This window comes from Cynocephalus volans, chromosome 1, assembly GCF_027409185.1.
Source record: "Cynocephalus volans isolate mCynVol1 chromosome 1, mCynVol1.pri, whole genome shotgun sequence".
Classification (NCBI taxonomy): Eukaryota; Metazoa; Chordata; class Mammalia; order Dermoptera; family Cynocephalidae; genus Cynocephalus; species Cynocephalus volans.
Window position 1 is genome coordinate 125,305,292 of NC_084460.1, and position 26,166 is coordinate 125,331,457.

Below are 26,166 nucleotides of genomic sequence, written 5' to 3' on the forward strand. Positions count from 1 at the left end.
CAACACACTGGGCTCACTATCTGCAAAGGCCACATGGTTATCCTGCAGCCTGAGTTGCAGGTGTCTATGGTGGGAGCACCAGTCACCAGTCCCCACCCCCTCACCTACCTCATCCCAGCAGTGCAGAGTTTCTCCAGTCTCTGCTCTGGTCATGGTCAGGAATTTCCCCTGTCCTTCAATTTTGCTGTCTACAGTTTCCAGGTCTTGGGGAGTCTTCCTCACTGTTTAGCTGGATTCCGTTGTTTTCTCCTAGATGCTCTACTCTACAGGTGACTATCTGTTGCTTGGGGCTTTGTTCGCATTAGTGGCAAGGGCTGGCTACCTCTAGTCAGCCATCTTGCTTGCTGGGGGAAAAAAAACTACTGTATTTTTAGATTCTAGAATTTCTATTTTCTTCAGATCTGCTATATGATTTTTATTTCTTGTTCTCTTGAAAATTTCAATGTTGACATTCATCTCTTTGAACTTAGTCTCTAAGTCAGCTTGGGTTGCCATAACAAAATACCATAGACTGGATGTGTTAAACCTTAGAAATTTATTTTCTCATAATTCTGGAGGATAGAAGTTCAAGCTGCCAGCACGATCACTTTCTGGTTGAGGGATTTCTTCCTGGCTTAGAGACAGCTGCCTTCTTGCTGTGTTCTCACATGGCAGGTGGGGGGGGGGGGTTAGTAGTGGGGGAAGGAGAGAAAGAGAGCAAGCACTCTGGTGTCCCTTCTCATAAGGGCACTAATCCCATCATGAGGGTCCTGCCCTCATGACCTTATCTAAACCTAATTATCTCCCAAAGGTCCCATTTCCAAATGCCATCACATTGGAGGTGAGGGCTGCAACATATGCATTTGGGGAGGGACATGGCATTCTGGCGATGGGTCCCTAAGCAAGTCCAAAACTTAGCAAGGCAAATTCCATTGGATCTTAAGGCTGGAGAATAATCCTCTTTGGCTCAATGTCCTGCCTTCTGGGCCCACTGGGGTGTCAGTGTCATCTCTACAGCTCTGTGGGGTGGCCCTGCCCCTTTGACTTTGCAATGCCCCATCCCTACAGCTCTAGGTGGAGATCCCACACTGCGGCTCTGCCAGGCCAAGGTCTACTGAGTGGTCCCACCTCCGATACTCAAGGCTGAGGCTCTCGGGCCTGTTGAAACTGAGGCAATGATTCTGATGATCTCTGAATCTTCTTTAGGGTCATTTTCCTCTCTTCTTGAAGAATAGTGCACATTTGCAGCCAAATAGCTCCATTGTACCATCAAAACCAACAAGTCCAAATAGCCTTCCTTAATTTTGTCCTGTCTCTGTCCCCTTCAGTTTCAACTGGCAGTGTTTCTGCACATATAATCCCATAAACTCTTTATCAAATGGCTGTTCAGCCATACCCTTAGTGTTCTCATCAGAACAAGCTTTCTCACTTTTTGCAATATGGATAGGCTGAGAATATTTCAGTCTTCAAGTTTTGGTTTCTTTTTGCTGACAATTTCTTCTTCAAATCTCTTGCCTTTCACAATTTACTATAAACAGTTGGGAGGAACCAAGTCACTCCTTTAACACTTTGCTTAGAAATCTCCTCAGCTAAATATGTAATATCATTGTTTACAAGTTCTACCTTCAATAAAAGACTAGAACACAGCTAAGTCAAGTTCTTTGCCTCTTTATAACAAGAGTCACCTTTCCTCCAGTTTCCAATAACATGTTCCACATTTCCATCTGAGACCTCACCACCTCATTCCATCTGAGAATGACCTTTAATGTGTATATATACACCTCAAAACTCTTCCAGCCTATACCCATTACTCAGTTCCACATTTAGGTATTTGTTACAGTAGCACCCCACTCCTGACACCAACATCTGTCTTAGTCAGCTGAGGCTGCCATAACAAAATACCATAGACTAGATGGCTTAAACAACAGAAATTTATTTTTTCACAATTCTGCAGGCTAGAAGTCCATAGCAGTAAACATAGCTATTTTAAAGCCTGTGTCTAATAATTCCAATATTTTAGATTTCTTTAGGTCTGCTTCTGTCATCTGCTGCTGCTTGTTCAAACTGTCATGTCCTTGATTGTGTTCTGGAAATTGTATATGAAAAATTGTTTGTGAAAATAAATCGAGGTCTAGGATAATGTTAGTTTTCTCTAAAGAGAAATTAAGTTTTATTTCTGACAGGTTCCTTGAGGCAACAGGAATCAAGGATCTCCCTAATTCAATTTCTGGGATTGAAATTTTCTGGATCATCCAGATGATTAGAAGCTAAACTGTAGTATACGCCAGGGATAGTTTGCTTCAGTTAACCCTTACTACTAGGGCATAGCCTTTTAGAGTCCCTACCCCAATGGAGGGGGTTTATCAGGGTTTCAACCTTGATTCCAGATTTTGTTCCACTAGTTTTGTAAAGCTCTTTAAAAGCACCATTCAGTCCCAGCCAAATTTTCTAGAATTGGCATATTCCCTTAGGAAAAAAAGTGGCTCCAAATGCCAGATCCAACTCTCTGAACTTCTGTCTTCTCCCAAATTTGGGCCTATACAATATTCACTATCTTATTAGCTTCCATTGCCTTCAAGCTGATTAAAAATATGTTTAAAAAAATCAGTGGTCCATGCCTACTTCCCCTTTCCCTATGCATTATTCAGTAATCTCACATCTGTCCTTCCCTCATTCCCTCTGCAAGAAGGAAGAAAGAGGAATATATATTTTGGGGGCAACTAAGCATCATGTCTCAACCATTTAATTTATTGGTTGATTGTCTTTGCTGAGTATCTGTAGTTAGCCTATCAATTAGATTTTCTTTTTCAACTAGATTTTGTAATTATCACAAATGCTGTTTTTAATGAAATGTATTTTATCTTCACTAAGTATAAAATAGAAGATGATTTTTGCACTGCTCTGGCTTGGTTTCAGAGGTCACCATGGAGGTAACAGAGCAGGTATCATAATCAGAAGTAATTACAGATATATTCAATTTAAACTTTGTAAATTATTAATCTTATTAAATTTGCATGTCAGAAAAAAATGACTATCAAAACCCTAAGGCTTACTTTCATTACAATAATAAAGTAGGGAAAATGCTTTGGTATTAGAATTAATATTTTATAGAAATATATAACATTATATGTAAATATATGTTTCATATCTTCAATGATTTCAGAGGTTATTTCATTATTAACTAAAGGCAAAAGCTTTTCTGCTGTAATTTACAGCCACAGCTTGGAATTTAAGAGTCATTTATCAGTTTCTCTATGCTCTCTTTCTTAACTTTCCCTTCATCTCAACCTTCCTTCCATGATCCCCTTTGATTGGAACTTGAAGTTCCAACAGATTCTCCTCCAGAAGGTTTCTTGGTAAAATGTGCATGGGCAAACCTCAAGTGAAGGGAAATTATTTGTATAAGGTTATACGTTCAGTTAATGGACACAAAGAATGATTACATATTGCAATGATGAATACGTTAATTGTCCTGATTTGATCATCATATATCGTACACAAGTATTGATAGTCAACTCTGTACCCCACACATATGTATTATCAATTATATTTCAATAAAAGAAAAAAGATTATACAGTTAGTGGCAGAGCTGGCCAAGATCTAAACATTCTGAATGCCAAGCTAAAATTTCTCCTAAAGCTGGGTACCTTTCCCCAACCTGATAGTTAGCACACCCTCAGAATAAAATAGCAGAAGATGTGCCTCTAGTATGGGAAGGTTGAGGGAGAAGGTATAGGCAAAGGTCCACTCTCTTTCCCTTCTCATGAGAATGTTACTTCCAGTTCACCATCTAGCTCTTTTCTCCAAGTAACCTGAAAAGGTGGTATGTGCCAAATATGTTCCTAACAACTTTAACTACTTAAAGTAAAAATAACCCCTGATTGGTAAATTTCATCTGGACTGGGAAGAATTATAAACTAACTATTAACACCTACTAGGAAACATGGCTTTGAACTTCCCCGAGTGGGCTGATCTTTGTAACTGGGCAAATCCATTGTGGGGACCCTGGAAGCTATGCCTATGGAAATATTACAGGAGATTCTGGCCCATGGGATGTGAGCTTAAGCCAGAGCAGCTCCTGTACTGACCAAATGTGAATCTCTTCTCCTTCTACTTGAGCTCTGTAATCTGGGGGCCACTGTGTGGATTTGGTAAGAGCTCCTACAGGAAGAAAAATGTCAGATGTTGCCTTGCTGGAAGCTGTGTTTCCTGACATATCTTTCTGAGTAGATTCATGCCAAATGTGACCTACGTTAGTCTTGTGAGTATGAACGTTTAGTTGAACCTAAGAGCAACCCATGGTGGGCGGTGTAGAGGGGTTTGTGCTAGAATTGGGCAGGCTCTGTGCTTGTGCTGTGCTTACAACTAGCACAATGTATTAGGGCATATCTTGTCTACTTCCATAAGAACAAGCTTTTTTTTATAACACTGACACATTCTGTAACTTTATTTGTGATGGAGTACAGTGACATGCTAACAGTACCCATTAAAAAAACATAGACTCCTGTTTTCCAGATCACAAGAGTCCAATTGCTGTAATATCAACTCTAATTCTCTGATAATTTCACATTTCCAATTTAAGTGGAAGTGTTTCATTTTCTTAAACAATGGACAATTGTCAGGTTAGGGCTTAGACCCTTCAAACCCATTGTACAGACTGGGTCACAGACCCCTCACATGCAGGTCCACAAGCTAAGTAATAGGAAAAAGATCCAGGCAGCTCTGGGTAAAAATTAATAGGCTTTATTCAGATGCAAGCTCAGGTAGCTAGCAGCAACCACAGTTGCCCTAGTGGCCTCCCAGGGCGTTCTGAGGGCCCAGGCAGCAACAGCCTCCAGCAGCAGTAGGGGCATCCCAGAGGTGGGGGTGTGTGGGGGGCACCGTGGATCAGAGCGGCTCATACTTTATACTTAAGTCTGATATCCCAGGAACACCTGGGTATGAGTCAGACAACCCAGGAACACCTGGGTGCCCATGTGCATCCACAGATAGTAGCCAAGGAACACCTGAGCGCATGTGCAGAGTTATCATTTACATCAAAAACTCGTCAAGATTCCTAAGAGCTGAAGGATCCTGATCATTTACTTTCACTTTCCCTACAGACAATCTTTTCCCATTATGATTGTTAGAGCACAGAACAAAGCTGAACGATATTGCTTTTCCTCCTCTGCTTCCTTCCAGATGGAAAATAAAACTCACCTTAGCTGTTTTCATTTTCAGTTTCTTCCTTGAGTGACTTGCCAGCATCTGAGAGCTTATCTTGCTGTTGCTCAGTGGATATCTTTTGGACCATGGTTTCTGTGTGCTTGTGGATGATCTGATGGGCTGCAAGAATATGTTTCCGCTGTGCGTTCCTCACTGCACCAAAGTGACAGAACAATTTTTACTCTGAAAGTCTTAAACATTCCCAAATGTTTTCAAGAGAGTAGAGATAGAAATAATTTTGCAAACCACATATTTTCTGACTTAGGGCTGATTGGGTTAAATAACAATTATCTGTTCTCTGTTTTAGAAGGGCACCTTCTAACGGTGAACCAAGCCCGAATCTCATTTCTTGCTGCTCCCTCTGTTCCCGCTCTTTGGTTCATGCTCCTTCCCACCAGGCTTGCCTCCATTCCTCTCCTTGGCAGTTTCCCTTGCCTGGAACGCCTGCACTCCAAATCCTACCCTTTTTGTAAAAACCCTGCTCAAGTCCCAGCTTCTCCAGGAAACCTCCTCTGATTATGACAGCCTGCATTTGCCATCTACCACACTTGGGCTTGTATCAAATCATTCAGAACTGAAGCACTTCATTTGAGTTATATTTTGTTTTCTACCTAGATTGTAAATGACTTAAAGATGAAGACCAGTTTTCACACTTTTCTTTAAGCCTTAGATCCTAATATGGAGGTCTCTTATTGATTGGTGATGAGTTTCTGAGTTCATGCCTTTAGAAGGTGGTTCTAGCTCTAAAGTGTAAGAATATTTATTTTCAAGGCTTACTACAGACAATACTAAGCATCTAAGCCCTTGGAAAGGAGCAATGATGATGATGATGATGACAGCAGTTGGCATTTGTCCTTACTTTGTGCCAAGCACTATTTTAAGCAGCTGACATATAATTATTCATTTAATCTTCCCACAATCCTAAAAGAGAATATTATTAATATCCCAATTTTCAAAAGAAGCATAGACAAAGAGAGATTAGGTAATTTACCAAAAATCATACAGCTAGTAAAGGACAGTAAGAAGTTCTGTGGATTCTTTGCTCTTTGGGTATCAGCTAGTTTACACAGGGTAATTCACACAGCAGCTTACTGCACTTCACAGTAGTACGGTTGAAAAAGTGGGGACCTCAGAGTTACACAGACCATGGTTTGAATCCTCAAGTCATATGCCTCCAAGCACTAATTTCCTTAACTGAAAAATGAGAAAACTGCTACAGCTGTTGTAAGAAATTGAGATAATGTACATTTAAAATTTTTAGTTTAATGCAATGCCTAGAACTTAGCTTGCATTTAAAATTTGGCAGTTATTGTTATTTTATATCTACATGCAGGTCTCTGTAAGGTCTTTTTGATCCATCAGCTTTTTAAAAAGTGAGAAGTCTCAAAATGGTCTGCGTATAATATTATCTTAATTTTAGGTAAAGAGTATATAAACACATATAGGAATTCTGGTCAAGATGGTGGAATAAACAGTCCACAGCATCACTCTCTCCCACAATCAACCAATTTACAACTACTAAAAAGCAAGGACAGCCAAGATGGGGCCTCTAGAGTTCAGAGGAAGAGGAAGAGAGACCTATGGAGTACATGAGGGCAGGAGAAGCCACAATGATAGAAAGAAAGGATCGCTCCCACCATTTCAAGCCCTGGCTGCTTCAAGTCTGGCCCTAGTGAGCATAAGGAGCAAGAACTGGCAAAAGTCTTCAAACTTTGTATGAAGTTGCTTGGGGCTGTAGGGGATAAGAGGGCCTTGGTGGCCCCCTGGACAGCAGGACCACTAACAGGGCTCCCATGGACCCACATAGGAGTGAGGGGCCACAGACAACTGAAAAAAGAAGCCACTCAGAGGCTGGTGAGTCATCACAAGGGACTGGTGCATGGCCTGTCCCATGGGAAGTGTTTGGAGTGTGGGTGTTGGGGGAGATGGACCCACGGGGGGAACACTGGGGCACAGCATGGACAGCTCATCTGCCCTCCAGTCAGCACAGGCCCATTCAGTGGAGACTGGTCAGGAACATAGAACTGCAGGAGGTGCGGTTTGCTGAAAAGACTCAGGCCCAGACCAGAGTTTCCACACAACTCAGGTGTATCAGAACTCACAAGACCCGAAAATGCTTACAAGGTCAACAATTAAAACCTGAGCTGCACAAAAAGCCTTCCCCAGAGAATCAGCAACAAAGCAGCAATTTAGCTCAACCACAGGACTCAAGTGCTGGTTCCCACAGGAAGTTCCCCCACTTTAGAAGTAACCGAAGGACAACAAATTAGTTCCAGCGCAGAGTTTAAGTGGTGAGAATAGTGAATAATCCAACACAGAACTGAAAGAAAAAACAAAATACCCACAGATCAGAGACAAAGTTCTGATATTAACCAGTAAAGGTCTAACACCACCAAAGAACACCTATGAAACCTAGAAGGACCAGTTATAAAACCAAGCCGGGGAGTGGGGAAGGCCATGGGCCTCAGCTACCACCCCCTGCCGATGTCCGCATCCAGCCCAGTGATGACCAAGCCACCGCCGGGAGCCCCCTGGTCTCCCCTGCTGGGATGAGGGGGTGCCATGGGCCTTGACCTCACCCCCTTCCTCCTTCTTCCACCCTAACCCTCTCCCCCTTCTCCACGCCCCCTCTCCTCAACTGCTTTGTAACAATATCTTAGAATGTAAATAGTAATAAATAAATTAATTAAAATAATATGACATATATGGTTCTCTTATTTGAAAGAGAAACAAAAGGTCCTAGTGTGTGCTCCCTGTGGCATTTTTTGATTTGGCATAAATATAAAGAGCAGAGGCTAAAGACTTGCCAACCTTGCCAACAGACGAGTCCTGCCAGATTCCTTCAGCTCGAGTGCCTCCTCCAGATCATCTCCCTTAGGGGATGTTGGGAAGGATATCTCGAACTGGCAAATGTTAAACACGGTTTCCTCCTGTCCTCCAACCCCCCTGTGGAATGGCTCTGAAACAAGCTGACCTCACTTTGGACTACTAGAAGTGGAAAGGAGTTGCCTATTTTCTTAAGGATCTAGAAAACATAAGGTTCCTTTTATAATATAAGGTGACACAAAAATACATATTAATTTGAAAATTAAGTTTTGTTGGTATAGGCACTATCATTCACTGTTGATGGGAATATGAATTAAAACAATCTTTTTGTGAAGCAATTTGGTGGTATCTGTCAAAATGTAAAATGCACATACCCAATATCCCAGCAATTGTACTGCTAGGAGTTTATTCTCAGAAGCATGGCCAGAATATGTGTAAAATATTAACTGCAGCACTGTTAGTAATAGGAAAATACACTGGAAATAAACTAAATGCTTACCACTAGAAGGTACCAGTTTAAAAATTACACTACAACCATGTAATGGGAAAATAAGGTATTTCTTTGTCCTTTCCAAATGTGCTAGAACTCCACCACCCCTGTATCCCTGATTAAGCGATCTGAAATACTGCACACTTTTCTGCTTAAACCTGTCCAGAATTCCTCTGTATATAATTCTGAAAGCGTCTGAGCTGCTATTTCACTTAAGTATTGGTCTTCTGCCAGTTGCAATCCTCCCTCTGGGACCCGGCCTGCCACCAATAGTCTCAGAGCTCCAGAAAAATCTTCTTTTTCTTTTTAAGACGTATGAGGGTACTTTGAAAAGTTCATGGAAAAATAGAATTAAAAGATAATATGAATCTTTCCATGAACTGTTTGAAGCACCCTCCTATTTTTCCTTCTTCCCTATTGACTAAAAGCATCAAGTTTTAAAAACATGCCATTTGTGACAGATGATAAATTAGGATATTTATATTTAGACACAGTCCCAGCAGAAACAAGATATTTGTGGCATAGGCAGAGCCTCAGAGTAGATTTAGTCCCTTCGGGGAATGCCTGCTTTTCAACACCACAGCTCACATGCCCTGCCTCTACAAGGCTGCTGTAGTTTGAAAGGCCCTCATATTCTCAACACTTGCTTTATGTTAAAAAAAAAAATCACAAAATACAACTGTTCTGGGATCTTCAGAACTTCATTTTAAAGAAGGTTTGGATTTTGATACTCTGCCAAGCTTATCAGAACTGCATCCCATCTATAGTACAGGTCATTATATTCTGGAATTAGCATGAAGAGAGTGTGACAAGATCTAAAATAAATTCTCCTTCAGGAATTTCCCCATATTTCTGTTTAGTTTTAAATCTCTGGGATATTGAAAACAATTTACATATTTTAAAAAAATGCAAAAGTGAAGCATTTATTTCGGCTTACCTTTTTCTTTGACAAAATCTTTTTGCACCTCTGGGATCAGAAAACTATAAACCAACTCGGCAACAATCTCCTCTGACTGAAGATATGTTCGGCTAAAAAATAAAAACAAATTAAACTGTTTCCTTTGTTTCTTTACTTGAGTTGCCAATTAATACTTAGATCCTCCTTGTTTGTGTAACTCCATTGCTCAAATCCCGCCATCCCCTTTTCCTTGATTAAGTGATCTGAAATGTCACGTTCCTGCTGAGCTTGTTTAACTCCATGGAAAATTTAGATCTGACCCTGTCCTTCATTTACCCTGCCTGCTAGGAAGGAAATGTTAGAAATATAGCTTATCCATGGAAGCCAAAAATCTTGGGATGAAGTCCAAGTAATGTTGCAGACACTATTCATGTTGATTTTACGTCTCTGAGTGTTCTAAAAGTAAGTAATACAAAAGTAATCCAGATTGCAGTGGATAACTGAGAATTCCATTCCCGATGCTCCTACCGTACAGAGGTACAGGCTAGTTGGCTTCTAAAGAGTTATGCTAATAAAACAATGAACACTGAAGCATGAGTTATGTATCTGTTTCTCCTTGCTGGTGAAATAGTAAGCTCTTGAAAAAACATATGGGAATAACAGCAGTGGGCTGTCCATTCTACAGTGTGTTCTCTTGGTCGTACCGGCTTTCCATTTCATAAGCAATGGCATTGATTTCCTCAGCCATTTTCTCAATTTCTGCTCGGGCTTGCTCTTCTGCAGTACTCTCTTCAGTGTTCAGTATTACGTCTTCTAGATAGGAGGTTACAGTACTTTGGTGAACTTTAATCACCTACAGAAAGCAAAAATACCCACACTTACTGACTACAGGAATGTTATTGTAAACTAGACAAGAAAAATATACAAACATTGGTTGTCTTTTTTTAGCACATGCATTTCATTCATTAAGTCAACAGTCCCTTCACTGATCATTCCTTTGCTTTACCATCTAGTCAGTCTGTTTCTCTTTCACCTACATACACATTCCGGGCAGTCCCTGTCCATTTAGCCCATTTTAAAATTATGGATCTTACTTGGAGGTGGGCAATACATAATGCAGAAAGATCATGGGCTTTAGAGTCAATAACCCTGGTTTGGATCCTGGCTTTGTTTTTACCAGTACTGTGACTTTGCCAAAATACCTAACTGTAGCAGAGACTGGGAGGTATTTCCCAATGTTTTTTCTTTCCTTCCTCTTAAATAATAGAACTTCTGGATTTTAGCTGCATAACCAGACACCTAGAATAAAGACTACATTTCCTAGCACCTATAGGGAATATTTGCAGAAGTGATATGTGCAACTTGCAGAAACAATTCTTAAAGGGAAAGACTTAGCTTTTTTCTCTTTTTATTTCTCATTTCATGGGGTCATAATGCTGGAACACCAGCAGTCATCTAAATGGCCATAAGGGCCATGCCTTAGGGACAGAAGAGCAGAAAGCTAGAAGGATCCTGGGTCTCTGATGAATTTATTGATCTATGATACCCGCTCTGGACTGCTGATTTTTTTAAAAGCTTGCTTGAAATCATGAAATAGAATACAGATTTTTAAAAGTGCATAGTACATAAACGTACAGGGCAATGAATTAGGGTAAAGCCAGCACCCATGTAGCCACTGCTAGTATCTCCGAAGGCCACTGTGGTTCTTTCTGATCACAATCCCTTTCTACTTTCAAGGTAAATATTTCCATTTCTTTATAATTTTGCTCCCAAGTAAGTATGCAACCATAAGCAATACAGTTGTTTTGCCTGTGGTACAGATATATACCCAGGAGGTATAATGAGCATCAACTACAGCATACTTAGCTTTGTATGCATATGTATAACGCCTCCTCCACAAATTGTGAGATTCTTAGGGGAAGGGAACTTTTTATTTCATGTCTGAATATTTTTTTTTGTATATGGGACAATCCCTGGGATTCAGTAACGATTCAATATCTTTTTCTTGATTGGCACTGCAGCACAACTCTAAGTATGTGATACTTACTGTACATCTGTCTATAAAATGCCAACCTTGTATCCGTATGTTTTCCTTATGAGAGAGTCTCAATGACCAGATTAATACAGTACCAAACAACCAAAACATATTTGCTGAAAGTCTATTATGTACAGGGATTTATGTTGCTGTTGTGGAAGGCACCCAGTTATGTAATACACAACATGCCTGCTCTCAAAGAGCCCACCATCTTATTCAGGAAGCAAGTCACACCTGCATGGAACAATTAGACAGCTCAGTCACAATAGGAGAGAGGTGGGAAGTTTAATGTGGTCCACCCATAGCCATATATGTACTTGTGTGTTTACGTATATCTTTATAAATGTGTAAGTTACTGGACACGCTTGTGCTTGTATGTGCATGAGTGAATAAGGAAATATAAGTGGTTATATGTGTGTCTATGTGCGTTCCTGCATGTCCTTGCCAATAATGTGCACACTGGCTTATATTTGTGAATATGTTTTTGTGTATGTGCGTGCAAGAGTGTACATGTATTTAAATATGAGTCTGTGACTCTCTGTATCTGTGTTTCTCACTACCTATATGTTATTTTTTCTGGAAATTTATTAAATATATACATTTCTGGGTTTTGGTATATTTATGTGCAAGCATATGTATCTTCAAGAGGGTCTGTTTAAATGGAGATTTGGGAGGTAGGAGGAAAATAGCAATTGTATTTTAATAAAGGAGATTGGGAATTAAAATGTGGATGGTATTTGGATCTGTGGGTCCACAGCTGGATACATTCTTTACACAAGTGGTCCTTAAATTGGGCTGGAAGGGTTATCTTAATCCTTTCTTGCCCTTCCTAGACTTAACTGACATTTTCTGACCTCTTTCCCATTTGGAAAGTACCTTCCTAAGAAGCTTTCTTACCAGTTTCGTCCTTCTGTTTTTGAGCTTAGTGGCTCCCCTTTTCCATTTCTTTTTATTCTCACCCCCACTTGCTTCTTCCCATTCCCAGCTGGTTTTTCCTTAGTGATATTAGGTTGGGGATAGTAAGTTCTGGTTTGTCAATAGTTTCTAAATTCCAGTAACTCTTTTTTGAAGCAAAGTGTGTTAGGATGATAGGAAGCTAGAATATGAGTTATTGTTACAGGTTGTTACACATCGTGGATGACCTGCCACTCAAGCTGGAAACCTGAACTTGCCAACATATAACCCAAAACTTCTTAAGCTATACAGAAGGAAGCAAATCTGCTCAGTTCTAATCAAAAAGTTTATTGATTAAAAAAAACACCAAATACTGTTCATGGATCAATCCTAATTTCGTGGGAATCAGGTAAGTCATTAAAATCTCAGACCAGGGCCGACACCGTGGCTCACTCGGGAGAGTGCAGCGCTGGGAGCGCCGAGGCTGCAGGTTCGGATCCTATATAGGGATGGCTGGTGCACTCACTGGCTGAGCGTGGTGTGGATGACACCAAGCCAAGGGTTATGATCCCCTTACTGGTCACAAAAAAAAAAAAAAAAAAAAAAAAATCTCAGACCAAATAAGACATAGCATTTTTTTAAAACCTGGGACGCTCAAAAGTGTCCATATAGATTCAGACAGCCTTCTTAGAGGACTCCTGGAGGAATCTTTTTAAGTTCCGGGCTGGCTGTTTCTGTCTTTCCCACATCTGGTCCAGGGGAAGTACTCACACAGCTCAGCCATGACATAGTCTAGGAGTGCTGGCTGCCCATGCAGCCTCTTCTGTGCCCACCTCAGAGCAGCCACCAGCCCAGCTTTCTCCCTCTCCATTTCCTAGGGGTTCAGACACCCTACCTGAACACACATCAAGCTCTCCAAGTGGTCCCACTGAAGCTCCTGTCTCTTGACTACAGGAAAAGGGAAGTATCCCCCTGAGCCCCCCCGCCGTGTGTGTGTGTGTGTGTGTGTGTGTGTGGTGGGGGTGGGGGGACAGTAGTCACAGCCCAGCTTTCCTTAAAGAATCTTCCTCATAAATTCCCTCCAATTTCAACACGTGACCTTTCATATTCTCAATGAGGGTGAGAGTGCTTTGAGATATTACTGGTTCCTAGAATTTCCATCTTGGTCACTTTGGAATTTCATATCCATTGTACCTTGGTCAGAATTATAATTTACCAACCTGGTACACAAATTGCCAAATTTACGTCTTCAGCCAAAACCTCTCTTCTAAATTCCATCTCATATATCCATCTACTGAAATGACACCTGCACTTAGATGTCCTAAACTCAATATAAAATTGAATTCCTGAGACCACCTCTGTCCCTAAACCTATTCCTCTCTCAACTTTCCCTCTTAAGAAATAGTACCATCACCTTCCAGTGGCTTGAGCCTGAAACTGGGTGTCATATCCTGGACTTCTCCCTGTTTCTCACTCTGGATGTAACTGCTTCAACAGCCCCTCCCGGGTCTCCTGGATCCCACTCTGTCCTCTCTCCAACCTGCTCTCCACACAGCCAGCACAGTAACCTGTTTACAATGTCCCACTGGGCCATATTTGCTTCCTTCATGGAACTCATTACACTTTCTAACTCTGTACTTGTGTGTATGTTACGTGTTATTTAAGCTCCAGCAGAGAAAGAATCATGTCTGGTTTTTTCCTCCAAAGTATCCCATAACACCTTTGTACAGCATCTGGCATATAGTAGGAACCAGTACACATTTGCTGAATAAAATAAAAAATAACAGACAAATGCCATTTATGTCATGAGATTCCTTTGGTTTGACTTGGCTGCTTCTAGGCAGCTGCCTTACACCCAGCTGCCCCCACTTGCCTCCTTAAAGATCTGGTCCTCCTCCCGCTGGCGTCTCTGCTCCACCTGGCGCCGGCCACTCTCCTCGGCCTCTCGCATCCGCCGCTGGCGCTCGGCCAGCATGGCAAAGGCGTGGACCCTCCTCTCCTCCTGCAGCCTCACCAGCTCTTTCGACAGGAAGTCAAACATGTCTGCCAGCGTCCTTCCCGCCAGTCCAGCCAGATGGTTTTCAACTAGTGACACCTTAAAAATAAAATATAACTTTAAGGATACAAATTCTACTGTGAATGGTGACTATTAGGAGGAGTGCTGGATTACTCAGAACTCCTGGCAGTCGATTCACTTTCAGAAGGCATTATGTTTTTATTAGAAATATCATCTCTAGATTGGCCCCACCCCAAGTGTTCTTACTAGGAAAACTCAGACATGAGAAAGTTGATTGCTTAGTCAGTCACGGATGGATCACAGCCCTCAAATAATGAAGAAGCTTTAGTAAATACATTTCTGTGAGTGACCATATAGAATGTCTTTTTTTCTTTCAGTTTTATCCAGAAGGTAAAGTGCATCTTCTCAGACATGAAGGGAGATGTCAATTTTTTTATTAAAGATAATATTGGAGTTTAGTAAAGTAGAATCTCCTAGGAAATTCACTCATGATACCTTTTAATTTTTTAATGTCTGGTTCTTCTGCACCAGTTTGGGGAATTTTAAGATCTTGAATAACACGAAAGTAGAAAACCTTGGTACTTTTTAGTCTTTTAATAACTTCAAAGCTGTTAACCATTTTTGAAACAGCACAGGAAAAAAGTCTAAATGTCTATGTGATCACTGAGGTAAAATAAAGGACCCGTGGAGCTCTTGGCCAGGAGTCAGCCACAGTACTTATTTACGGATCCCTGTGTCCTGGCTTTGACACATAGAGAAGAAAAGTGTTTAAGATGATTTATCTTTTGCGACCTATCCTACTCCCTCTCCTATCCTCAGGTATAAGGGGAAAGGGCTCTTCTTCCAGTCGTATGCTACTTTAACGTGGACAGTTCCCCTTCTGTGCCCAGTTCCCCTTCTGGTTTGTATCTGAAGGGAAGGCAAACTCACAGGTCTCAAAAGCAGTGTAGCTACTGGGTGTGACTGTCAGTCAAGTGTAGTTGTCAGTCCAACACTCTCATCCTTATGCTCGTCTGCCTCCCAGCCCGCACATACTTTCTAACCAACAAGTTCAACTTTACTTACATAATAGGGAGAGATGGAAGGAAAAGGTGAAACCAACAGCATCTCACTACTCCTTACATTTATAAACAGTGGAAATTCAGCCCAGAGACCACAAATGGATTCTCTCCTTGTCTCCAGGAAACATAAGCTCCCTCACTTGGTGGGGGGCAGTGGAGACAGATGTAACCTTTAAAACCCTGAGATGGCTACCTGCTCATGTCTAGTCTCCTCCCTCAGCAAGAAATGTGCATATATTCAGGTGGTACAATCTAATTTCAAATTAAGTAAAAATGTTTAGGAAGGTGATCCTGCTGCTGTCACATCATGTAATGCATTACATAATTAGGAACTGTGCATTTTCTGAGCTGTTTTCCACAGAAATATAACAGAAGGAGGAAAAGGGAGGACCAGCATTGCTGTAGGTATATATGAGGTACCCACTCGCTCAGACCCCTGCATATCATCAGTGTATCCAGGTACAGCTGAAGGTAAGCAAGGTGAGTTCTTGGCTAAGTGACAGCTTTTCCCATTAACTCCTCCCTTAGCTCTTACTGACATGATTTAAGCCATGTGTATATACACTAGATGGGGTAAATGAGTTGAAAAGCCTGGGCTGGCTTAGCTGCACCTGCTAAAGTCCATTATCAGAAACCTTGAAGGGCCAACGAGGGCATTTTTCCATCCAGAGTCTTAGGAACTAGTGTTTTCAGGACATTCTGCTCCCTGTCTGAACATTTCCAGGACTCCAGGATTTCCAGATTCAGGGACTCCAGTGTCCACATTCTCCTCTTTCTTTGGTCCCTCTGTCGGGTCTCACAGCCCATGGCTTTCTTCCTCCCTCCCTCTACACCAGCTCCCCCAAGCTCAGTAACCATCCACAGCACTGCTGTCATGTAAAAGAATAAAGTGATGGTCACTTCCAAGCTGCTCACCATTTGCATCCAGTTTCCACATAGCACAAGACTTATGTCATGTTACTGAAGGTGGGTCATTATTAACTTTGCTGCCTAACTTTCTTATAACACTAAACTCTGTTCAAATTGATTCTTTTTCAGATTGATTTACAGATAAGTGGGAGAGGAAATAAACGTATATCTACACTATAGTCAACAATATTAAAAAGTGTATATATAGAGATAAAAACTGGAAAAAAACAGGGAAAACATTTACATTTTGTTGGCTTAAAGCTGCAATTCTTAGCTGTGTCAGGTGCAGAGAGCCAGGAGGTCATGATGAAAGTCACCAAATATCATGAGATCATAACATTTAACATGCAATTTTATCAGCATGACTTATATACAGCTCCAAAACTCAGAAATAGTGCTTATATTTCAAAGTAAATCTCATTTCTCACTTTTTTTGGTATTGCTTTTACTACTTATTCATTCTGCTAACTAAGCCTTTACTACCTAAAATAGAGTTACCAAATATTTAAGAAAAATTGGAAGGGAAAAATCTTAAATTTGAAAAATGCATTTTTTTGTTTTTGTTTTTGCAAATAAAGAAAATAACACCATATTCAATTCAGTGAGGGCAGAGCCCATTCACATTATGTACTGCATCAGCATTGTTTATAAACGCTGATAGAGTGATGGAATGGTGGGGGATGCTTCTTCTTTATCATTTCATTTATTGTTACTGTAATGTTGTTTGTGCAATAATAAATATACAGGGGACAAATGTAACAAGAAAGTGACAAGAAAAAAAGGAAGAACCTTATGCTGATGCAAGTTCCTCTGCCGCTGTAAGGCCAGGGTCACTTGCTTGTTGGCTTCTCTCACCAGCTTTTCATCTTCTTGCAGTGCGTGGCTGGTACGCAACTCCTGGATCAACTCCAATCTCTTTTCTTTCCCTTCAAACATCTGTATCAAATCAAATCAAAGAGAGTCTTGCAAGTTACCATCCCTTTGGGCCAACCCTTATGAGTTTCAGGCAGTGACTTGTGAGATGCTTGTGTGGGTTCTGTCCTGCCTTTTGGGATCCACAAAGTAGGTGTGTTCCAGAGAGCTAGAGTTCAGCCCTCTTTTTTGTGCCTTCAGCTGGCTGTCAGGCAGAGAAGGAGCTTAGTTTCAGTGAATTGTTTACTCAGTTTCTGAAAATGCCTCTCAAAGACAAAGTGACAACTATAGGATCATATTAAGAAACTAGAACCTTCCCCTTGTTTTCTGTAGTCCTTCCCTAAGAAACCTGGAGATGGCATCTTTCCTGGCCATATTTTCTATTCCAATATGTCTGCCCCTGGTTTGTAATACACAATCTGCTGTCTGAACTTTTTTTTTTTTTTTAAAAAAAGATGACCGGTAAGGGGATCTTAACCCTTGACTTGGTGTTGTCAGCACCACACTCACCCAGTGAGCTAACCAGCCATCCCTATATGGGATCCGAACCTGTGGCCTCGGTGTTATCAGCACCGCACTCTCCTGAGTGAGCCACGGGCCGGCCCTGCTGTTTGAACTTAACTGTGCTGTTTCTCCTGAGGAAATATAAAAGAAGGGTAAAGAACAGTGCTGAACACAAGTTGCTCACCCATCTTCCCTGGACTTACCATAACTGAGTTTCTTAAGAGTTATAGCTGTCTGGGCCAAAAGAAATTTTTTTAACTGGGGATTTACATCAGTCCATTTATTTTAAGTAAAGAGCACCAGCATTTGCAGCACAAATAATCTGGCTAAGGTTTTACAGCCAGGGAGACCAGAGTTGAATTTGCTGTCAGTTAACTTAATCTCTCTGAGACTCAGATTTGCCTGTAATATGAGATTACTGACAGAAAAAAAATGAGATGATATATGTAGAGGAAAGAATATATATTGTGGGCATATAGCAGGGATTCAAAATTGTAGTTATTATTTGGCTATTTCATTTATAATGCAGGTATTGCTAGCTATATACAAACTCAAATTATTATATTATGACTTCGTGGAAAATTAGGGAATCTACTTGGTTCATAATGCTTTAATAGTCAAAATTTAGGTGAGGAAATTTGTGAATTTAGCAATTTCAAGGAAGGAATGAATTTCACAGTGTCTTGTTTACAACTGTGGCAAATAGGAGGAAGGTCCTTCCTCTCTCCCTCTTTGACACTGTGCCATCCACCTGCACAACAAAGGGCACAAGAAGGGAATGGGTAACTCAAGAGTGTAGCTGAATAAAACAGCAGGGTGCAAGAGGGAATTCACCCCGATGACCAAGCACATATGCATTCTAAAAACATTATTCTCAAAGATGAAACACAGGGCCGGTGATTGGACCTACATACCATGTTCTGAACAACTCTGCCCCGGAGTAACTTTTGAAGGTAGATCACAGCCATTTCTATTTCTTCTTCTTCCTAAAAGAACAAGGGGAGAACCAAGCAGCTTGAGAACAGCAGACGTCTAAGCGTCAAATATTTTTTGAAGGCTTATTGCAAGCAAAAGAGACTGTGCTAGATGCCAAGAGGATTTAAAGAAATAAAACACAGTACCTGCTTTCATCGAACATGTATTTTTAATGTTACTTACTGTACCATTAAAATTCATTATTATTTTCATCACAAATAATATGTTATTAACAGATTATATTAAAAGCAAAAAATTCACCCACTGCCACGCTATCCCAACAAATAAAGCCATTTTCATTTTTCTATATTCCTTTCCAGCAAAATCTTTCTTGAAGCAACATTTCTTATAACATCCTTTTTGCAACAGTATTTTCATGTTTGATCATGAGTAGACAGAGAATACAGCTAGTCTATGTCAGTGTGAGGTGCTTCACACAAGAAGTTAGTTAAACTGGCAAAATCAGAATATAATGGACAAGATAAACCATCTACAAAAATCACCTTAAATAACTACAGGTCAAAGGCAGCAAGAGCAGTGTCTGGAGACCTAATTAAGGCACCTCTGAATGTAAAAGAACGCAACATTCTAATGGATGGCATTAACTCATATGAAAGACAGTGTGATAACCAAAGGCCTGCATAAAGTCTAGGAAAGGGGGTGTGGTTGAGGAGCACATCCTGGCCAGGCAATGGGAGCATTCCATCCCTCCGCACGGGGCAGGGGCCACCCATCAGAGGCGGTAGCAGGCGTTAGTGAGGTCTCCTGTCAACTCCCCTCACCCCTGACGAAGCACACAAGCATTCTGGATACAATTTGGCTTCTTGTGAGGATTGCCCTATACTGGGAGACAATGGGCTGAACAGCCACGAGGAACATCCCGACCCGCCAGGCAGTTATATTTCTCTCTGCAAAGTAATAAATTTACATTGTGGCATCTCCAGCAGTTTCTTGTGGGTTTGTTTAGTGTGAGTCAGTTCTCTAAATCCTAACCAACCTTACCCAAATTGAGTTTGGTGAGATGTGGCCTTGGTCAGGGTGACCCCCTTGAGACACTCCTACCCTAGAAGCCAGCCTGTCTTGATGACACCTATGGCATTTTGTTCCTCTTGGACTCGACAGTCACCAGCCACTTCCCCATGGGGGAAGACAGTTACGGTAAATGATCATCATTCAATCTTCATTTTCTATTTGATATGCATGAGAATTACCTTCTGATGCTTGTTTTTCATGGAAAGCTTTTTTTATTCTTTCTGTTTTTATTCTTGAAAAGATTGGGTTTAGATTTCATTTCATTTTGTTTTGCTTGTTTTTGTGTGTTTTATGTTTGATACATAAAAATAAAGACAACATTTTAGTCAGAGCTCAGGGAACCAACACTGTTAAATTAGATTTGTTTTTAACCCCAAAAATCATACGAACAAACTGACAGCAATACTGAATTTAACAGTTCAAATAAAAAAGTTTCAAACTTACTTTGGAGCTCATTTCCAAGGTTGGAGTTGGAAGCCGAGGTTGAGGTATTGGGTTTCTTTGAAGGAAGCGCAGAGGTTTCTTTGCTTCACGAACTTTATTCTTCTTATTCAACAGTGCCTGAAATAATATCAACTAATGTCCCTTACCTTTGTATTTTCCTCCACTAACCAGAACTAGGCTGCAGATCTGAATATCAGTCAGAAATACTTGCTATGGCTATGCTAGGTCAGCTTGAGAAAGGCCAACCTGGGGCATGTGTATCGCTCAAGGGATGCTATAATATTTCTAAGAATATGTTAACCACTGAATAAACATAGCACATATTCTTGGCGTATCCATTTCCATCAAAGACTTGAGGGATTTAAAAAATTTTTTGAGTTTTTAAAAGGTTCTGTCTTGTGTGTATACAAGCAAAACTCCCAATTCCTACTCTTTCACATAAGCTAATTTGCTGTTTTAAGTGAATGTATGGGCAATAGGAAATTTTCCTGTACAGTAAATGATTGAAATATTTGGTATGTTTTGTTATTATAGGGGAACTGAAGAGCATTAAATGGCAATTGTCTCAAAGTGGAGAGAGCTTTACTTTGGTCTTGAAGGCCTGCACGTCTGGATTTTTGAAAATAAATTTGTTTCATAGTGAGAGCGTGTGTTGGTACTTTTACATACTTTTTTTTTTTAACTTTTAATCACCAAAAGTCCTGTCCAAAATTATACATGATATAAGATTTTGTTCATTGGTTCCATTTCCAGCTATAGGGGAGTACTTTTAGTTTAAAAGTACCAAAAATTCAGATCTTGTGAATTTAAAGTCATACTTTAGTTACTTTTTCATCAGATAATTTCTACATTATATTTCCCATAAAAACATAGATAAGTAATTTTTTAAAAAATAAGCACTAAGCCAAAATTCGCAACTAGAAAAATATGCAAATAAGCGAAATTTGGAACAACCTTAAAGTTACTCTACTTGTAATAGAGCCTCTATGTTTCTTCAAAATAAAACAGACAGCAAATATATAATAGCTCTATGCTAACCACAACTGGTGGATCAATAGAAAGCAGTCTCAAAGTCATGAATAATTCTAAACTCAGGTATCTCTTGAGAGAAGAGCCCTGAACAGTATCACATGAAACCATTTCAAAACCCCTTCATGATTACTATAACATAGCTCATAATATATATATTTTAAAAACAACTTTAAAACAACTGTGCCTTTATATTTATATGATTCTGGTTTCTCAAAATAATGTAACCTTAAGACTAAGAAGATACAACGCCTGGACATCAACCTAACATTTAGTGACTCCAATAGTCCAAACTGATACATTCTATCTAATAACATCTCACCCCAAATCCAAAAGGGAAGATAAAAACAAGGACACTAAAATAATGTGCAGTTTCTGATACATATATCTACAACAAACATTAAACACAGCCCAACTCCTAGACAGGTTAATATAAATCCCACACTATAGCCTATTTATTTCAGTTCCCATAAACTGAGGCTAGATGTCAGGCTATCAGCAAAAGAATTATAGCCATGCCAAAAAGCAAGAAGAAGCACAGTCTGAAGAGACAACACAACCAGACTCAGGTATAACACAGACGTTGGAATTATCAGGTAGGAAATTTAAAATAACTATGATCAATATGTTAAGGGAACTAATGGGAAAAATAGATAACATGCAAGAACAGACGAGTAATGTAACCAAAGAGATGGAAACTTTAAAAAAGAATCAAGGGCTAGAAATCAAAGCACAGTAACAGAAATAAAGAATGCCTTCCATGGGCTCATCAACAGATTAGACACAAACAAGGAAAGAGTCAGGGAACTTGAAGATAGGTCAATAAGAACTTCCTAAATGGAAATGCAAAGAGAAAAAAGAATGGAAGAAAAAAACACACCAGACATAGAACAAAATACCCAAGAACTGTGAATCAATATCAAAAGGGGTAATATATGTGTAACTGCAATACCATATGAAGAAAAAAAGAGAATGGAGCAAAGGAAATATTTTAAGTAATAATGGCTAAAAACTTTCTAAAATTAATGACAGACACCAAAGCACAGATTCACAAAGCTAAGAGAACACCAAGAAAGATAAGTACCTTAAACAAAACCAGAAATGTGGGCCTATAATGTTTAAACTGAAGAAAACCAAAACAAAGAGAAAATCTTGAAAGAAGCCAGAGGAAAATCATCTTACTTACAGAAGAACAAAGATAAGAGTTACAGCAGACCTCCAGTCAGGAACCACGTACGAAGAGAGTGCAGAGAAATCCTTGAAGTGCTAAAAGAAAAATTCACCAACCTACAATTCTAGACCCAGGAATATCATTCTTCAAAAGCAAAAAGATCAAAATTAAAAACATTCGTGTTTAAGGGATACTAACAAGAAAGTTAAAAGACAAGCCACAGAGAAAAATTTACAAATCATGTATTGATAAGAGCATATTCTCCAGAACATATAAAGAACTCTTCCAACTCAACAGTAAAAAGACAACAAAATTTTTAAAATGGGTAGAGAATCTGAATAGATGTTTCTCCAAAATATATATAGAGAGATGGCGAACAGATATGTGAAAAGATGCTCATAAGATCCAGCAACCCAACTGCTGGGTATATACCCAAGGAATGGCAGTCATCATGTTGAAGGGACATCTGCACTCCCATGTTTACCATAACTCTCTTTACAATAGCCAAGACTAGGAACCAACCTAAATGTCCATTGTCGGACTACCCTGTATAAAAAAGAATGAAATTCTGCCATTTGCAGCAACATGGATGAACTTAGAGAAAATCATGTTAAGTGAAATAAGCCAGGCACAGAAAGAGAAATACCACATGTCCTCACTTATTTATGGTGGGAACTAAAAAACAAACAAACAAATAAATTAAAAAAGAAAGAAAGATACAACAATCACAATAATTTGTTGAACTTTCAAAAGGAGAGAACAGAACTGAGGCCACCAGAGGTGGGAAAGGGAGAAGGAGAAGGGGGTTAGCAAGAAATTGGTAAAGGGTCATAAAAAATGATTACATTGTATAATGTTGAATATATCAACTATCCTGATTTAAGCATCATGTATTAAACACAGGTATTGATATTCAACTCTGCATACCACTGCTGTGGATTGAATGTCCCCCTAAACTCATGAAGCTTATATTGTATCCCCCAAAGTTCCAGGTATTATAAAGTTGGCCCCCACTGTGACAGTGCTGAGAGAGTGGGAAATCCTATTGTGATGATTGAAAGGTGGGGTCTTGAAGAGGTGATTAGATTGTAGGACCATGCCGTAATGAATGGATTAATAATGGTGGTTGGGGCGAGGTTCTGAGAGCTTTAAAAGGAGAATGTATGAAGAACTGTCTCTCTCTCTCTACCCTGCCATTCTCATCATGTGATATCCTGCATTGCTGTAAAGCCACCACCAAAGAAGACCCTCACCAGACGTGTTCCCTGGACTTTGGACTTCCCAGCCTCTGAAACTGTAAGCAATAAATTTTGTTTTCTTTCAAATTACCCAGTTCCAAGTACTTTGTTATAAGCAACAGAAATGGACTAATACAGAAAATTGGTACCAGAGAAGTGGGGTGTTGCTTATAGCAAATACTTGAAAATGTGGAAATGGCTTTGGAACTGGGTGTTGAGGAGAGGCTGGAAGAATTTAAAGGAACAGGTTAGAAAAAAACCTAGATGCTGGTGAAAGTTTAGAAGAGAAAAAAACCAGGGAGAATTTGGAATGTTTTAGAGAATGGTTAAATGGTGGTGACCAGAATATTTATGGAAATATGGACTGTAAAGACCATTCTTTTTTTTTTTTTTTGGTCGTTTTTTCGTGACCGGCACTCAGCCAGTGAGTGCACCGGTCAGTCCTATATAGGATCTGAACCCGTGGCGGGAGCGTCGCCGCGCTCCCAGTGCAGCACTCTACCAAATGCGCCACGGGTTCGGCCCTGTAAAGACCATTCTAAGGAGGTCTCAGAAATAAAAGGAGTTTATTGGAAATTGGGGCAAAGATCACTCTTGCTATGATCTGGCAAGGAACTTGGCTGCATTCTGTTCATGCCTGAAAGTTTTATGGAATGTGGAACTTCAAGATGCTGACCCAGAGTATTAGGTGGTAGAAATTTCTAAGCAGCAAAACATTCAGGAAGCTGCATGACTACTTGCAACAGCCTATGCTGAGTTATGGTGGCAAAGTCAAAGCCAGAATTTATAATTAAAAGGGAAGCAGAATGTAAAGATTTGGAAAATTTGCAGCCTGGCCACGTGGTAGAGAAGCAGAGAGCATTTTCAGGAGAAAAATTCAATGGTGCAGCCCAGCAACTGTTTGCTAAGGAGATTTGTACAGAAGAAAGGGATTATCAAGAAAAGGGAAAAAAGACTTTGAAGGCATTTCAGAAATCTTTGAGACTGAATCTTCCATTACAGGCCCAGAGACCTAGGGAGACAGAATGGACTTGGGGAACAGGCCTGAGGCGCCCTCCATGGGCTCGTTGCCCAAGGCCACCTTGGGATGCTGCTCCCCACACCAGCACCCCTCTGCTTTGGCTGCTCCAGCCATGGTTAACTTGGCTAAATTGGTGAGGTTGGACCTGCAGCTTTGGAAAATACAAGCTGGAAGCTTTGGCAGTGTCCACATGGTGTTAGGTCTGCAGGCTTGCAGAATGCCAGATCTGTGAAGTCTTGGGAGCCTCCACCCCAATTTCAAAGGATTTATAGAAAAGCCTGTGGGCCCAGGAAGAGATTTTTCTCAGAGGTGGATTGACCACATAGAGCCTTTGCTAGAGCAAGGCCAAGAGGAAATGTAGGGTCAGAGTAGCAGCAGAAAAACCCCACCAAGTCCATGCCTAGGGGGGCTGTGGGAGTGGGACCACCATGGAGTCCCCAAACTTGTGGAGCTACCAGTGTGCAATGCCAGGCTGCAAGAGTTAAAGAATCACCAGGAAAGCCACAAGAGTGAAACTGAGGACACAGGGACCAATGTGTACAGGATGTTGAGTGTGGAATCAGGTACATGATTCACCAGCTTTGAAATTTAATATCTGCCCTGTTGAGTTTCAGACTTGTTTGGGACCTGTTACCCGCCTTTTTTTGGGTCTATTTTTCCCTTTTTGAATGGGAATATGTACCTTGGAAGTAGATAACTTGTCTTGATTTCACAGATTGGACTCTGAACTTTGGACTTTTGAGTTGGAACAAGTCAAGACTTTGGGGATGAAATGAATGTATTTGTATGTGAACAGGACATGAGTTTTCAGAGACCAGGGCCAGAATGCTGTGGACTGAATGTCCCTTCCAAACTAACTGAAACTTAAACTGTGTTCCCCAGAGTTCCAGGTATTGTAAACTTGCCCCCACCGTGACAGTGTTTGAGAGAGTGGGAAATCCTATTGTGACGATTGAAAGGTGGGGCCTTGAAGAGGTGATTAGATTGTAGGACCATGCCATAGTGAATGGATTAATAAATGGTGGTCAGGGACATGGTTCTGAGGGCTTTAAAAGGAGAGCACGTGAGAGTCTCTCTCTCTCTCTCTGCTCTGCAATTTATGCCATGTGAGATCCCTGGGTCACTGTTGCCACCACCAAGACCCTTACCAGATGTGTTCCCTGGACTTTGGACTTCCCAGCCTCTGAAACTATACGCAAGTAATTTTGTTTTCTTTATAAATCACCCAGTTTTGGGTATTTATGTTATAAGCAACAGAAATGGAATAATACACCCACAGATATGTACAATGAATTATGTTTCAATAATTAATTAATTATTTAAAAAATCATTAATCATTAGGGACATGCAAATCAAAACCGCAATGAGATACTATCTCACACACACTAGGATAGCTATAATAAAAAAGGTGGACAATAACAAGTGATGACAAGGACATGGAGAAATTGGAACCCTTGGACATTGCTGGTGGGAATGTTAAATAGCGCAGCCACTTTGCAAACAGTTTGGAAGTTCCTCAAAAAGTA

The 26,166-nt window shown here is 40.4% G+C and overlaps 1 protein-coding gene across 1 annotated transcript in view; it reads right to left on the reverse strand.

Moving 5' to 3' along the window:
• Window positions 1-5,179: 5,179 nt before the first annotated feature.
• Window positions 5,180-26,166, reverse strand: part of CFAP91 (cilia and flagella associated protein 91) — a 57,467-nt gene continuing 36,480 nt past the window's right edge. The window contains exons 11-17 of the mRNA XM_063076958.1: window positions 20,182-20,298; window positions 18,645-18,716; window positions 17,104-17,250; window positions 14,201-14,422; window positions 10,103-10,251; window positions 9,438-9,529; window positions 5,180-5,337 (exon numbers count right to left, since the gene is read on the reverse strand). Of these exons, the coding sequence (XP_062933028.1) occupies window positions 5,180-5,337; window positions 9,438-9,529; window positions 10,103-10,251; window positions 14,201-14,422; window positions 17,104-17,250; window positions 18,645-18,716; window positions 20,182-20,298 (957 nt within the window). The remainder of the gene's footprint in view (window positions 5,338-9,437; window positions 9,530-10,102; window positions 10,252-14,200; window positions 14,423-17,103; window positions 17,251-18,644; window positions 18,717-20,181; window positions 20,299-26,166) is intronic.